Source organism: Aspergillus udagawae (genome assembly GCF_001078395.1).
Source record: "Aspergillus udagawae IFM 46973 DNA, scaffold_4, whole genome shotgun sequence".
Taxonomy (NCBI): domain Eukaryota; kingdom Fungi; phylum Ascomycota; class Eurotiomycetes; order Eurotiales; family Aspergillaceae; genus Aspergillus; species Aspergillus udagawae.
The window spans coordinates 1,402,998-1,416,433 of NW_025091267.1; the positions used below are offsets into that span (position 1 = coordinate 1,402,998).

Below are 13,436 nucleotides of genomic sequence, written 5' to 3' on the forward strand. Positions count from 1 at the left end.
CAGTCATGTCGTCAGGCGGACAGCTCTAGCATCATTTGCTCTGCCTCTTGCAGAACATCGAATCCCAAAACAGCTCGTTGTCGCGAAGACATCAGTCCAATCCAGTCTGTCTCTCGGGTCAGGCCTGACCATCTCAGAACCAAGTCGCGCAGTCGTTGTAAGATGCCGTCGGCCAGGTGAAACCCGCCTCGGTTGCGGATGGCGCCTTGGACGTTCCGGGCAGTCCGGGACTTTCGAATGTCCTCGTAGAGTTTCAGTGCTTGTGGGATTTTTGATTTGTAGTCTTCGGAGGATGCTATGTGATGGAGTAGCATTCCCAATACTGCGCCATCTTCCGCAGCCATGGCGGCACCCTGGGCTTGATATGGCAGAGTTGGATGACACGCATCGCCAAGTAGTGTAACGGAGCCCTGGAAGGCATTAACAAGCCGTCAATTATGTACCGGTCAAACAGACCTTGGTCCACCTCGGCAACTCGGGAAGATGGCACAGCTTCCACTTCAGGACAGTCGGGATACAGGAGATCATCTTCCCCAGCCTATTCCGGTTTCAGTACTCGATGTCCCAAAAACCCAGAGAAAACAGAGACGAACGTTGGATCCCACTCTTTGTACCCATACTGCATCTCATCCACATCCCCCTGCGTCGTACGCACTCCGGGCGGCAGGTCATCGGGCTGGAGTAGCACGAGATTGTACTCTTGTCCGCCACGAACGGGGTAGAAGACGGCATGTTTGTGAGGGCCTAGCCAGGCAGTCACGCCTTGTTTCGCGCAGAGCGCGTTCACCTCTGGATCATTCAGGGCTAAGAGCTGAGCTCGCGAAAAGGTAGCGCGGTAGGCTAGGTCCCCGGTTTCTTCGGGTGGATGGGGTTCATCGAGGACGACTTCGCGGACGTGGGACCAGAGGCCTATATTATGAGCTTTAGACGTGGGTAGAGGATGCAGACGAAAACGAACCATCAGCGCCAATGATCACGTCGCCAGTGATGGTCTCTTTACCCACAACGACCGCAGTCTCGTCAACGAGGACCTTCTCCACAAGCGCACCTAGACGAATCTCCACTCCTAGGTCTCTAGCCTTGTCGAGAAGAATCTGGTGATAATCCGCGCGATGGATGACACTGCACATTTCAGCAGAGCACTACGATAACAGGGATACATACATCCATGGCGCTCCATACTCCTTCACCACCGACTCACCGCAAGGCATCGAGGTGATGATCCTCCCATCTTTGTATCGTCGCAGATCCGTAAACTCGAGTTTCATGCCCTTGTCCTCAATTTGAGGCAGGACGCCGAGTTCCCGCATAATCCGGGCTCCATTTGGAGGAATTTGGATCCCAGCGCCAACCTATCGAGTCATCTTCTGTCTAACAACCAGTAGTATTGTAAATTGGGATGTTGATCCTTACCGGCAGAATTTCGGCCGATTGTTCCAGAATAAGCACGTCCAGATGGTTTTGGCGACAAGCAATTGCACAGGCCAGTCCGCCGATTCCCGCTCCAACTATGATGACTTTCATTGCTTTACTTTATGTACGTCTTACCCCTCTTGCTATACTGGGATGAATACTGGACATTGTGGATGCTGACGAGGAGATGCAGAGAACAAAGCACAGAGAACAAAGCACAGAGAACAAAGAACAACGAGCGGTGAGCCACGTGCGGAGGGTAGCGTTATCCCTGCCTTAGTATGGCATATAAATACTGCTATATACATCTAGATACTGGAACCTTTGCTACCTTGACTTCGCGAGCCTCAACTTTGACAATTGAGATCAAATCAATATCAGTGCATAACTTATGCAGATAGTATGTTCCTACATTTACAGATATTATTTTGAGGCAAGTATACATTGGCCATAACACGTGAAGACATGTTTATTCTGCTATCGGCTGTTTTTGACCAAGTGGATCCGTAGGCGATAATAAATTTAGCTGCAGTATCGGATAGATTACCGCCCAGCAAGTACTGAGTCAGTTACCAGTCAGATGGACCCAACCCTGTAGACTTCACGAACCATGGATGCGGACTCTCTTGTCTCAGATAGCGTGTCTTCCTCTTAGCCTGCCCCTGAGACAATTTCACTTAATTCTTCCGAGTACTCTGAAACAGGCCGATTGCAAACTGGGAAAGTCACCTATACCAGCGCGTTTCACTTTGGCCAAGGGCTTCGGGAGGGTTCATTCCGATAGGCGAAAGTTTGCCTATAAAGACCGTCGCTCCTTTCTATATCAGTCGATCGTATATCCGTTGACTGTTGCACAAGGCGGTAAGAACTATACAGAATGAAGACAGCGATTCTTTCTCTTTTCCTGGCTCTCCAGGCCTACGCCCGGGTTACGGGCTCTCCCTCTGGCTTTGCTGCCGGTACTACAGGGGGTGGTTCGGCGACCCCGGCAGCCCCCTCCAGTCTGGACCAGTACGCCTCCTTCTCACATTGCATCACTCACAGCTAACTGTTATAGACTGGTACAATGGATCACTGACAGCACTCCCCGCGTCATCCTCATCGACCGGACCTGGGACTTCACCGGCACCGAGGGCACCACCACGGGCAAATGCTGCAGCATGCCATCCACGACTGTTTGCAAGGGCGGCACCTCCAAGGGCCAGGCCTGGATTCAGGATACATGTGACGGGGGAAGCTGGGTGTCGTGCACGTACGACAATGCCGCGCTGACGCCCATGGACGTGGGCTCGAACAAGAGCATCGTAGGTGTCGGCAGCAAGGGTGTCATCAAGGGCAAGGGACTGCGTGTGCGCAATGGAAACAAGAACGTGATTATCCAGAATATTCACATCACGGTGTGTATCCCTGACCCCATCTACGAACGAAGCTGATCAAGCAGAATCTCAACCCCCAATATGTCTGGGGCGGTGATGCCATCACCCTCGACAACGCGGACAAGGTCTGGATCGACCACAACAAGGTATGTCTCAGTGCCTCTGCTAAAGGATTACTCTGACAAAGGAAGATCTCCCTGATCGGCCGCCAATTCATCGTCAGCGGCTGGGGCAAAGCCGGCCACGTCACCATCTCCAACAACGAATTCGACGGCCGCACCTCCTGGTCCGCCGGCTGCAACGGCAAGCATTACTGGACTCTTCTCCTCATCGGCGAGCAGGACTACTACACCTTTGAAGGCAACTGGCTGCACGATGTCTCGGGCCGCGCCCCGCACATGGGAACCGACCACACCAAGTCGCAGATCTTCTTCCACGGGGTGAACAACTACTTCCAGAATGTGGGCGGCCATGCCTTTGACATCGACACCAACACCTGGGTGCTGCTTGAGGGCAACTACTTTGAGAACGTTAACACGCCGCTGACCCAGACCTCCCTCAAGGCGGGCGGCAAGCTGTACACCACCAGCACCGTGAATGCGGCCGGCGCCTGTCGCAATCAGCTCGGGTATATCTGCGAGTGGAATCGGCTGGCAGGGTCCGGTGCCTGGCAGGACCGTACCGACGCCGATGTCCTGAGCAAGGCGGCTACGTTCAAGACCAGCTTGGTGGGCCATTATGCTGTGGCGGATGTGCCTGCCAAGGTTGTTGCCAACGCCGGTGTTGGCAAGGTGTAATTCTATTCTTGTGTATATTTTATTCTTCTTTTGTATACTAGAGCGGTATGTATATAGTTGGACTTTTAAAGCTGGCTGATTCATCATCGGCATTTGGGTTGGATTGCGCCGCGGGTCTTACATCAGTATGACAACTCCGTGATAACCACCTTAAATATGTGATCATTATCAATAATCAACCGGCCCACCAATTCCATTAGTCAAAATATTGCACCAAAAGATAGCAAAATGAAGTCTATTCTGGTCACCGGCGCAACAGGCAAACAGGGTGGCGCCGTCGTCAACGCCCTCCTAGCCGAAGACGCCGACATCGAGATCCTGGCCGTCACCCGCAATCCGCAATCCAGCGGCGCCAAAAAACTAGCCGACAAATCCCCCAAGATCAAACTCGTGCAGGGCGACCTCGACAACCCGGCAGGAATCTTCAAAAATGCCCATCAAGTATCGCCCGAGCCCGTCTGGGGCGTCTTCAGCGTGCAGGTACTCACCGAGTCAGCCCTCCTCTTTTGAGAAGAAAGTCAGCTAACCGCAGCAGATACCCATGGGCCAAGGCCAAACCGTCGAAAAGGAAGAACGCCAAGGCAAGGCACTGATCGACGAAGCCCTGGCGCAGAAGGTCCAGCACTTCGTGTACACGTCCGTCGACCGCGGCGGGGACGCATCCATCGACAATGCGACCAACATCCCGCACTTCATCAGCAAGCACCGCATCGAACAGCATCTGTTCGAGCGGACGCGGGCCGCAGACATGTCCTGGACGGTGCTGAGGCCGGTGTTCTTCTTCGACAACATCACCCCGGACTTTATGGGGCGGTTTGTCGTGACCGCGTGGGACGCGTATCTGCAGGGGAAGCCGCTGCAGTGTATCGCTGTCAGCGACATCGGGTATTTTGCTGCGCAGGCGTTTCTCAATCCGGCTGAGTACCGGAATCGCTGCCTGTCGTTGGCGGGTGATGTGCTTACGTATGAGCATATGCAGGAGACGATGAAGCGGAAGACAGGGCGGGAAGCGCCGACGACGTTCCGGTTGCTTTGCTACGTTGCCATGTGGATGGTTAAGGAGATGAGGGTGATGTTTGAGTGGTTCTATGCGCATGGCTACCGGGCTGATATTGCCAAGTTGAGGGAGATGCACCCGGGTTTGAAGGATTTCGAGAAGTGGTTGGAGGAGGATAGTAAGTTTGTTAAATGGTAGCCTAGTTGCCTGGTTTGCCTAGTTGCCCCATGTTATTACCACCTAGTCTGTTAACTGACAATGATAATTTGGTTCTGCTGTCTTGAATGGCCATGACTCGCTGCTCCCAACATCCCCTCGTTAGGCTGACGGCTTTAAAAGATGCAAGCTGGGGTGGAATTGGGGCCTGAGCAGGGGGCGGCGAAGTCATTGCCTTCCACTTATCTATATCTCAACGGGGTTGCTCTCAACCATGAGATATTAGGAATTCTTCTTCTGATTTACATGATAGGCGGAATCTTCAGTATAGATGAAAACGCGTTTTATTGTCAATTGCCCAGTTTGATTGTGGGGTAGTCCGGGCTATTTGCTGGTAGGGATGCGTCTTGTTCCGGGAATATCTGCTTTCGCCGAGATTGTAGAGTTTTCCCCTGCGGCTGGACTGCTAGGTTACCCCTATGGGGTGCCAAAGACCACATCCAATAGTCTTCCTACAAGACGTTTCCCAAAAGGGAATAACACGACGCTAAAAGAGATCAGGATTCAAATGCGGTCTGGGGTCTGACATACTAAAGCATTAAGTAATCATTACTCAGCTCGTTACATCGTTAGGGCATTACTACTGTAAAAGGCTCAGCATCTGCTGTCTTACTCCAGACCTTCCCCTCCCAAGTCTGCACTGCCAATCTCTCCCACAGTCGATGACATCCCTCCGAGCACGCGACGTCCACCCAGGCGAATGTTTCGAGAATCCCGACGAAATGTGGATACGACATGACATTCAACCCCCGACAGAGGGTTCCAACATGTTCGACTAGCCGCGGGTGCTCGGGCCTCTCTTCCGCCGCGATGGCCGCCACGGTAGCACACCAGAGCAGCAACGGGCTGCACAGGACCTGCGTCATCTGGTCGAGTTTGCTGGCCAGCAGCGGGAGGATCATGGCGCGGATCAGGGCGGAGCGCGGGAGCGGAAAGGTAACGTGCGTTGCGTACAGGTTCGCGGCCAGTCGGCAGGTGAGGTACAGCCCATGGGAGACGGAGAAGTCGTCTGGGGAGACCTGGCACATATCGAGGACGGATTCGACGGGGTCGTGCTCGTCGGGCAGGCTGAAGATGGCGTGGTGGACTTGGTTGCGGACGTCGGCGAAACGGTCGCAGTCGGACGGATCGAGGTGGCGATTGTAGTACCATTGCACCAGGGTAGAGTATTCGCTGAGGTGGAGGAAGACGTCCACGATGGGCCCTTGCACCGCTGGGCAGGTCGATAACAGCTCCCTGAACCCGAGTCGCTTCATCGTGGATGGGTCGTCCGGGAGGGGAAAGACACTCAGAGGAGACGGCAGGTTGATCTCGTTGCCTTCCACATCGACTCGGGGGAAGAGCGGTTTGGTCAGAGCGTGGGCCGCCTTCATTAGATCCGCGCTGGATGAGATTAGCAGGTTTCCGCAAGCAATTGGGAGTAAGTCGAGGGACGTAGACGGCACCTACATGGTGATCAACCAGCCCAGGGCGAACAGCTTGATCGACTGGATGCCGCCCAGCTGGCGCAACAGATGACAAATGACGTTCCAATGCGTGGAGTGATAGTCTCGACTGCCATAGAACGACAGCGACTGCATATCCACAAACGGGGGGGTGAACGGGCTGGGATCGCGGCTGAGGTCTCGTCTGGTGGTCTCATTGACGGCCAGATGCAAGATGGCCAGGATGACTCCATCTCGCCATTCTTCGTTGGTATAGTCGGCGACATGCTCGCGCAGCAGCCGCAGCAGCCGGCCCTTGTAGTACAGCTGATCGCGGGTGTCCAACACCGGATTGAAACCGTAGCTAATGCGCAGGACGTCTCGATGGCACGAGGCGGCCCACAGGGTGGTATATATTAAGATATTGCTTTCCCAGTTCGGCGCCAGCCGCGATTGGTAGCATCTCCCGGCGTAATCGGCACGGCGGAAGTTGGGCCAGAGATTCATGAACGCTAGTCAGGTTAGTCTCTCTCGGGATTGTGCAGAAGGACAAGTAGACCAACCATGGTGAAGGATATCGTCTACGCTTGGTCCAACGTTGGCATCCACCGGAGAAAAGGGATCTACCCTGCTAGAGACAAGGCTCAGAGACAGGCCCGAGGTGCTGCCTTGCGGCCGGTTGGACACCCGCACTCCTCCACAGGTCCCGCAGATCCGGAAAGGAGTTCCATCGCTAGCAGAGTTTCGCGTCTGAGATTGACTTTGAGATAATGTTACGCTAGTTCTGGGCCCCGTAGTCTGAGGCTCGGATGATCCCTGGGCCTGATCCTGGGTCTGATCCTGGTCCTGGTCCCTGGCCGTTCCAGGACAGGTACACCGTTGGGCGGCTAAATGCCGGTCCCGGGTCTGACGTTGAGCAATCAATTGCTCTCGCTTGGCTTCCTCCTCCTGTCGGTATGCACTCCGTTTCTCTGAGATGCGGCGGCGGATCAGAGCTGACCGTGTGTTGCGGGAGTTAGCGTCGCCTCCTCGGCCCAGCGAGGGGCCGTCCACAAAGAGGATCTGCTGAGGTTTGCCGCCTCGTGGGGTCATGGCGAGCAATCCACGCAATACCACGGTCAATCTCTGGCTAGGAGGGGTCCTCGGTCGATCGAATCCGTCTGACACATCAGAGCAGAAGCTGACGTGGGACCGGGAGTGTTTTCCTGCGCTTGGTTAGCGTGACTAGCGGGGGGACTTGGCCTCCTGGCAATTGGGTGGACAGATTTGATGGCTTATGAGCAGCTAGAAATAGCCCAATTAGAGGAGTGAGACACAGTTCCCAATCGGTACTGGTATATCCATAGTACGGAGGGCCGTATGTCCACAATACAGTATCCTACAAAGACTAGGCACTTGAACTAGGCTCAGATTAGTCAAGTGATTAATTTGTGAAGAAAAGCAAAAAACTCCATTCATGCAACAGGAACCAGTCAATCAGAATCACAGATCCCCAGACAAAGCCCCCAATCTCGCCATCATCGTCGTCCGAGGAGGCCCCTCTTCACCCTTTTCATCAAACAACAGCACCAGCATCTGCATCATAATCGAACTTCGGAGGCCGTGAACCTCCTTCCGCGACGACGAGGACGACCCACTGGAACAACTGGCCGGCGAGCCCCCCTCGCCCACCTCCTCCTGCTGCACCATATCCGCCATCAACCGTAGCACATCCTGCCACCGCCGGCGCAGCGTCTCCAGCTCTTTTGTTAACCGCTCATTGTCGATCTCGAGCTTGAGATTCGCATTCTTCGCCTCCGCCAGCAGCCGACTTAGCGCCTCGTTTTCCGCCCGCTGCTCCTCCATCTTCTTCCGTAGTTGGATGCGCTCCTGTTCCCGCCGCTCGCGGAATCGGCGCTGTGCTTCGCGGTTCTGCGATTGTCGGCGGTTGGGCTGTCTCGTTAGCTTCCCATATTGGCTTGTAGATGGCAGAGGGGAGCGTACATTAGAGGTAGCATTCACGTCATGATAACCGCCGAGCTCGCCTGGCGAGTCCTGGTTCGAGCCGAGGTAGGCCGTTGTCTGCGGCGAGAGTAGAAATAGCTCCTGCGACGGGGTCATATGAGCTGCTGGGAACCGCAGATCGCTGCTTATAGTTGGCGACAGGCCGCCGTTGGAGTCACGGTCCATGACTTCGTCCCATTGTAGGGCTCGCGGGCGGAGATCGTAGGGCATGTCTTGCTGCGGACGGAGGGCGATCGGATCTGTGTACATGTCCATCTGTATTGAGAGTCGTAGAACGGAGAGGTCAATAGGTCAATTCGATTGCCCCGAGGACGAGAGCGCAGAGAAGCTACTCATATATAAGCTTGTGACGCTGGCACCACACCACCGCGCCGGTCGTCACATAGAGTGAATCAAATGAATAGGCCATACGATTTTCCTTAACTGGGTTCTGACCGTTGTGAGGAACTTCCAGAGACCAATTTCCTAATTCGGCTCGAGCTAAGACTCTCTTGGCTTATCTGCTGGATCACCCGCAGACTGCAAGGTCTTGACACGCGGAAGATGACTGGAGCCAGGACCCTGGAGCTTCGAATCCAGACCCGTTCGCATCTCTTCCGACAATGACAGATACTAACAGATACTACCGTCTTGGCAGTGCCTCTATGCCCGACCTGGAAGTGTCTTGCCTCGCTGCAATTGGTGCGATGTCTGCCCAGCGATCTAGCCTGTTGGCACTACGACGCAGGAGATGTTTGTTCGTCTGCCCGTTTTCCCGTGTTTCGCCGGCCTCCGTTTTGCAGCCCCATTCATGGCTGACGGATTATCTAGCCCACATGGGCTGTTGGGCTCAAACAATCTGTCTCGTTATCTGATCTTTCATTTCCATCAATCAGACCCCCTGCTGATGACATTAAACGCAACCCTTCACCCTCGTGGCCTAAGGGTACTTGGAACGATCTCTGCCATGTGCGGATCTAATTATAGCCCAATGCGCCCGTTGTATTCAGGCTTACCTATGAGCCACCTACTCCATAGATACTGTATATCCAGGCTCTGACTCCTCTGTTAGAGACAATTGCCACCCTCCACAAAGCTACATTCTCTTTATTTGCCAGGCACAAAGCTACATTCTCTTATTTGCCAGGATGGTCGTAAACAGAATCAATTAGTCTATAAAGCTAGTATAGTGAGCTCTAAACCGGTATGTCTAGATAGGTTCATCTCTTGGCTCAATCAGGACCTCATTCACCGCCACATGCGCCGGCTGTCGCAGCGCATACACAATCGACTTGGCCACATCTTCCGGGTCCAGAATCTTCGCCCCCGACGGCTCGCCGTACTTTTTGATCGCCTCCGCGTCCGTCGACATCCCCAGCAGATCGGTGGCCGTGTTGCCCGGCTGGATGGCTGTCACGCGCAGCCCCATTCCCGCCGTCTCCAACCGCAGCGACTGCAGCGTCGCCTCCACGAAGAACTTGCTGGCCGAGTATACGCCTAGTCCGGGGAAGACCTTGCGTCCGGCGTCGGAAGAGATGGCCACAATGTGGCCGCTGCCGCGGGTCAGCATGCCGGGCACCGTTGAGGACAGGCAGTGCAGGAGACCCTTGCAATTCACGTCGACCGTGCGCTCCCATTCGTCCGTCTTGACGTTCGCCATCATCGTGAAGTACATGACACCGGCGCAGGAGACCAGGATATCGACAGGACCCAGCTGCTCGCTGGCGGCCTGCACCAGTGCTTCCACCTGCGCACGGTCGGTGACGTCGGTGCGCTGAATGAGGATCTTGCTGCCTTGGCCGGACAGTCGCCGTTGGAGAGACTCGAGCGCGTCCATGCGGCGAGCCGCCAATGCAACATGGCATCCTTCGCGAACGAGGGCGGTGGCCACGGCGGCACCGATGCCGGATGACGCGCCGGTGATGACGGCTACACGGCCGTTCAAAGGACCACGAATGGCGGCAACAGGCTTGCCCAACCGGGCAGGCGCCTTGGGAAGCCATCCACGAGCGAACCAGTGGCGAGTATAGGTCTCCAACAGAGCGCGATCCACCTTGGGCCGTTCCACCACAGCTCGGAAAGGCCTGGTGGCCGCGTTGTCGAGCACAACGATTCCTCTCAGGAATTCCACCGTGGGCATACCACTTCGCAGAATGTCAACCGTGAATGCACCGTCGCCTCCCTTGACCGATCCTTGTTTCTCGGTCCAAAGCGCCACCCACTCATCCCATGCGAGTCGCTTTGTCGGGTATCCCAACTCCGACAGGGCGTCAAACACCTGTCTTGTGTCGACCGGATCCGGGTCACCCAGGTGGAAAACCGTCTGGTCGGCCTGCGTCTGCGTGGCCAGGTGGACAATCGCCTTGCTGACAAAGTCCACCGGAGTCATTTCGGCCCTCCAGCCGTCAACGTCGGGCGCGTAGCCGAGCTTGATCGATTCGACTATCAATGCCGACAACAGATCCCAGGCATTGGCCGCTCCCGTGATGCTGTGACCGCTGATCGTGCCCGCACGGTGAATCTTGACGGGCAGTCCGCGGCGACCGGCCTCCAGGACCAGCCGCTCGGCCACCCACTTGGTCTGTCCGTATCCGTCCAGCAGCTTGGTGGGAACGTCTTCGACGGGTAGCATCGCATCCTCGGGCCATCCCTTTTCAGCGGACGGGGGCAAAACGCCGTTGGTGGAGACATACTGGACCGTTGCGCCGCCCTTGCTGGCCAGACGCAGAATCTCTCTGGTTCCTCCGACATTGGGGCCACGCAGAGCTGCGTAGGGGTACACCAGGTTGACGGTAGCAGCGGCATGGACGATGACATCCACCCGAGCGGCCAGCTCGTCAAACGCCTCGGGCGACAGGCCAAAGCGCGACCGGGACAGGTTACCAGGAAGGATCTCGACGCGTTCCATGATGGAGTCGCGCCAAAGACCCAGATCGAGTAGATTGCGACGGATACGAGCCACACCGCCAGGTTGATCATCGTTGGCGGGCTCGTTGAAACGCACCAAACAGATGATGTGCGCAGAAGTGCTTTCCAGCAGATCGTGGAGGAGGAAAGCACCCAGGAACCCAGTCACACCGGTCAACAGCACCGTTTGTGCATCCGTCACGGATCGGATCTTCACATCAGCAGAGGGCCGGATGTCCTCATCCAAGGTTGCGTCTGCACGTAGCACAGCCGGCAGATCAGCCTGCACGGCAGCGGTGTGACCGTCCCGGATGGCACGCACGGTTTCCAGGTGACCGGCCAGGGTAGAGTTGTCGGCCAAACGCGCGATGGCAACACGGAAACCGAACTCTCGCGAGAATTTCGACGCGAGTTCGGCCAGGGAAAGGGAGTGGCCGCCAAGGTCGAAGAAATTGTCGGTCGGCTTCAGCAACGCCTTGGGGGTTCGCAGTGTTGTAGCCCAGATGGCAGCCACTTGGTCAATGCCGATGGGATCCTTCTCCTTGGCCCCGTTGCCATTCACCGGAGTTGGAGCGGGCGGAGGAGGCAGTCGTTTCAGATCCACCTTGCCAGACACCTCGTGGGTCGGCAGTTCGTCCATTTCCACCCACAGGGCGGGGATCATGTACTGCGCCAGGTATGGCGCCAAAGTTTGTCGCGCCGCCGGGCTGTGACCAGACGGGTTGATCTCGACGACCGGACGATCGGTGCTGTCCTGGTCTCGGACAATGTACGCCACCAGCTGGCGATCCAATCCTTCGCCGTGCGCGATCACGGCACAATGGCTGACCGCCAAGTGGTTGACGATCTCGTTTTCAACCTTACCAGGAACCACCGAATATCCACGGAGCTTGATCATCGCACCCACGCGACCGGTGATTTCCAGCAGTCCTGAAGGCAGAATGCGAGCGCGATCGCCGGTGCGATACATGCGCGCACTCGGCGTGGAGTCGAACGGATCGGCGGTGAAAGCCTTGGCGGTAGTATCGGGCAGATTCAGGTATCCGCGCGCCAGAAGGGGCCCGCCAACAAAGAGCTCTCCGCTTTCGCCGTCGGGCGCCGTCTTGCCATCTTCGGCCAGAATATAGGTATGCTTTGGATCCAGAGGCGGACCCACTGGACAGTACGGGGCATTGCTGTCAAGCATCTCTCGAATATCGCCGCAGGCAATCTCGTGTGTTTCGCATGCGCTGTAGCAATTCAACAGCCGGGTGGACGGGAGGGCCTTGATGGCCCGTTTAGCGAGATCAGTCGTGACCACCTCGCCGTTCAACCACAACGTGCGGAGATTTGGCAGCCGAGCACCGAGATCGGGGTGACGCGCGAGCACGGTGGCCAGCAACGTTGGCGTCATGAGAGTTTCGGTGATGCGTTTGGCCGCCAGGAGATCAACCAGCGCGGCGGGATCATAGCTCACGTCGTCCGGAACCGCCACAACCGTGGCACCACGCAACAGTGGACGCAGAATCTCCCAGATGAAGAACACATTGCAGGCCACCCGATCACCAGGCTGCAGATCCTGCACGCCGAATCGGAGATTATACGAAAGCACAGGCGCTCGATGTGGATTGGCAATCCCCTTGGGTTTGCCCGTCGTCCCTGAGGAATACGAGACAAAGGCCAGTCGATCCAGGTCATCCTCAGCCGGCAGCGGAGTCGACGGTTCCTTGGTGTGTCCATTGGCATCTGTCGCGGGCTCGTCGAGAGCGATCAGTGGCACATCGGCTTTGACCTTTTCTGCCTCGGCGCGGTGAGTGACCACAACCACTGGCTTCGCGTCTTCCAGGACGTCTGCCAGGAGATCAGGAGGGTAAGCCAGCTCGAGAACAAGGAATGCGCCTCCTGCCCGGAGAGCGGCCAGGCAGGCGATCACATAATGGGCGCTCCGAGGGAGAAGCACGCCAACCAGACTATCTCGTCCGACTCCATAGCTTCGCAGACGCTGCGCCAGAGCATCCACTTCCTTGTCTAGTTCGGCATAGGTGTATGTGGTGCAGTCATCTTCTAGTGCGGGGGCATCGGGAGTCGCATGGACCTGCTTGGTGAACAGGGCCGAGAGGTCTTTGGTGGTATCGAGAATAGACATTGAGTGCATCAGCTTTCAATTCGGGCTGCGACAGTTGTCCTGACACTTTGCGGATCTCGGTTTCGAGGAGTTGGCGGGTATTTGTGGGACGGGGGGAAGAGGCGGTACTGTGGAGACGAAACGAGCAGAACGAATGAATGACACCGCGGTGTCGGCGGCAGAGGGTAAAAAGCAAAAGAGAAATCTGGCAGTTGTTAG

The 13,436-nt window shown here is 56.2% G+C and overlaps 6 protein-coding genes across 6 annotated transcripts; 2 read left to right on the top strand and 4 right to left on the bottom strand.

The window, feature by feature from the left end:
- Nucleotides 1-11: 11 nt before the first annotated feature.
- Nucleotides 12-1,524, bottom strand: Aud_005873 (putative salicylate hydroxylase; the record flags this gene model as incomplete). The annotated part of the gene is made up of 6 exons (XM_043290789.1): nt 12-410; nt 457-538; nt 594-909; nt 959-1,122; nt 1,165-1,352; nt 1,414-1,524. 6 exons carry the CDS (start codon nt 1,522-1,524, stop codon nt 12-14), a joined length of 1,260 nt encoding a protein of 419 aa, XP_043146724.1.
- A 766-nt stretch (nt 1,525-2,290) lies between these two features.
- Aud_005874 (polysaccharide lyase family 1 protein) lies at nt 2,291-3,586 on the top strand (the record flags this gene model as incomplete). The annotated part of the gene is made up of 4 exons (XM_043290790.1): nt 2,291-2,424; nt 2,471-2,810; nt 2,855-2,935; nt 2,981-3,586. 4 exons carry the CDS (start codon nt 2,291-2,293, stop codon nt 3,584-3,586), a joined length of 1,161 nt encoding a protein of 386 aa, XP_043146725.1.
- Nucleotides 3,587-3,814: 228 nt separating this feature from the next.
- Aud_005875 (NmrA-like family protein) lies at nt 3,815-4,781 on the top strand (the record flags this gene model as incomplete). The annotated part of the gene is made up of 2 exons (XM_043290791.1): nt 3,815-4,066; nt 4,122-4,781. The coding sequence occupies 2 exons, from the start codon at nt 3,815-3,817 to the stop codon at nt 4,779-4,781; spliced, it is 912 nt and encodes a 303-aa protein (XP_043146726.1).
- Nucleotides 4,782-5,368: 587 nt separating this feature from the next.
- Aud_005876 (uncharacterized protein) lies at nt 5,369-7,315 on the bottom strand (the record flags this gene model as incomplete). The annotated part of the gene is made up of 3 exons (XM_043290792.1): nt 5,369-6,182; nt 6,249-6,735; nt 6,787-7,315. 3 exons carry the CDS (start codon nt 7,313-7,315, stop codon nt 5,369-5,371), a joined length of 1,830 nt encoding a protein of 609 aa, XP_043146727.1.
- A 390-nt stretch (nt 7,316-7,705) lies between these two features.
- Nucleotides 7,706-8,482, bottom strand: Aud_005877 (putative bZIP transcription factor; the record flags this gene model as incomplete). Its single annotated transcript, XM_043290793.1, has 1 exon — nt 7,706-8,482. One exon carries the CDS (start codon nt 8,480-8,482, stop codon nt 7,706-7,708), a length of 777 nt encoding a protein of 258 aa, XP_043146728.1.
- Nucleotides 8,483-9,416: 934 nt separating this feature from the next.
- On the bottom strand, nt 9,417-13,238 carry Aud_005878 (non-ribosomal peptide synthetase; the record flags this gene model as incomplete). Its single annotated transcript, XM_043290794.1, has 1 exon — nt 9,417-13,238. The coding sequence occupies one exon, from the start codon at nt 13,236-13,238 to the stop codon at nt 9,417-9,419; it is 3,822 nt and encodes a 1,273-aa protein (XP_043146729.1).
- Nucleotides 13,239-13,436: the final 198 nt, after the last annotated feature.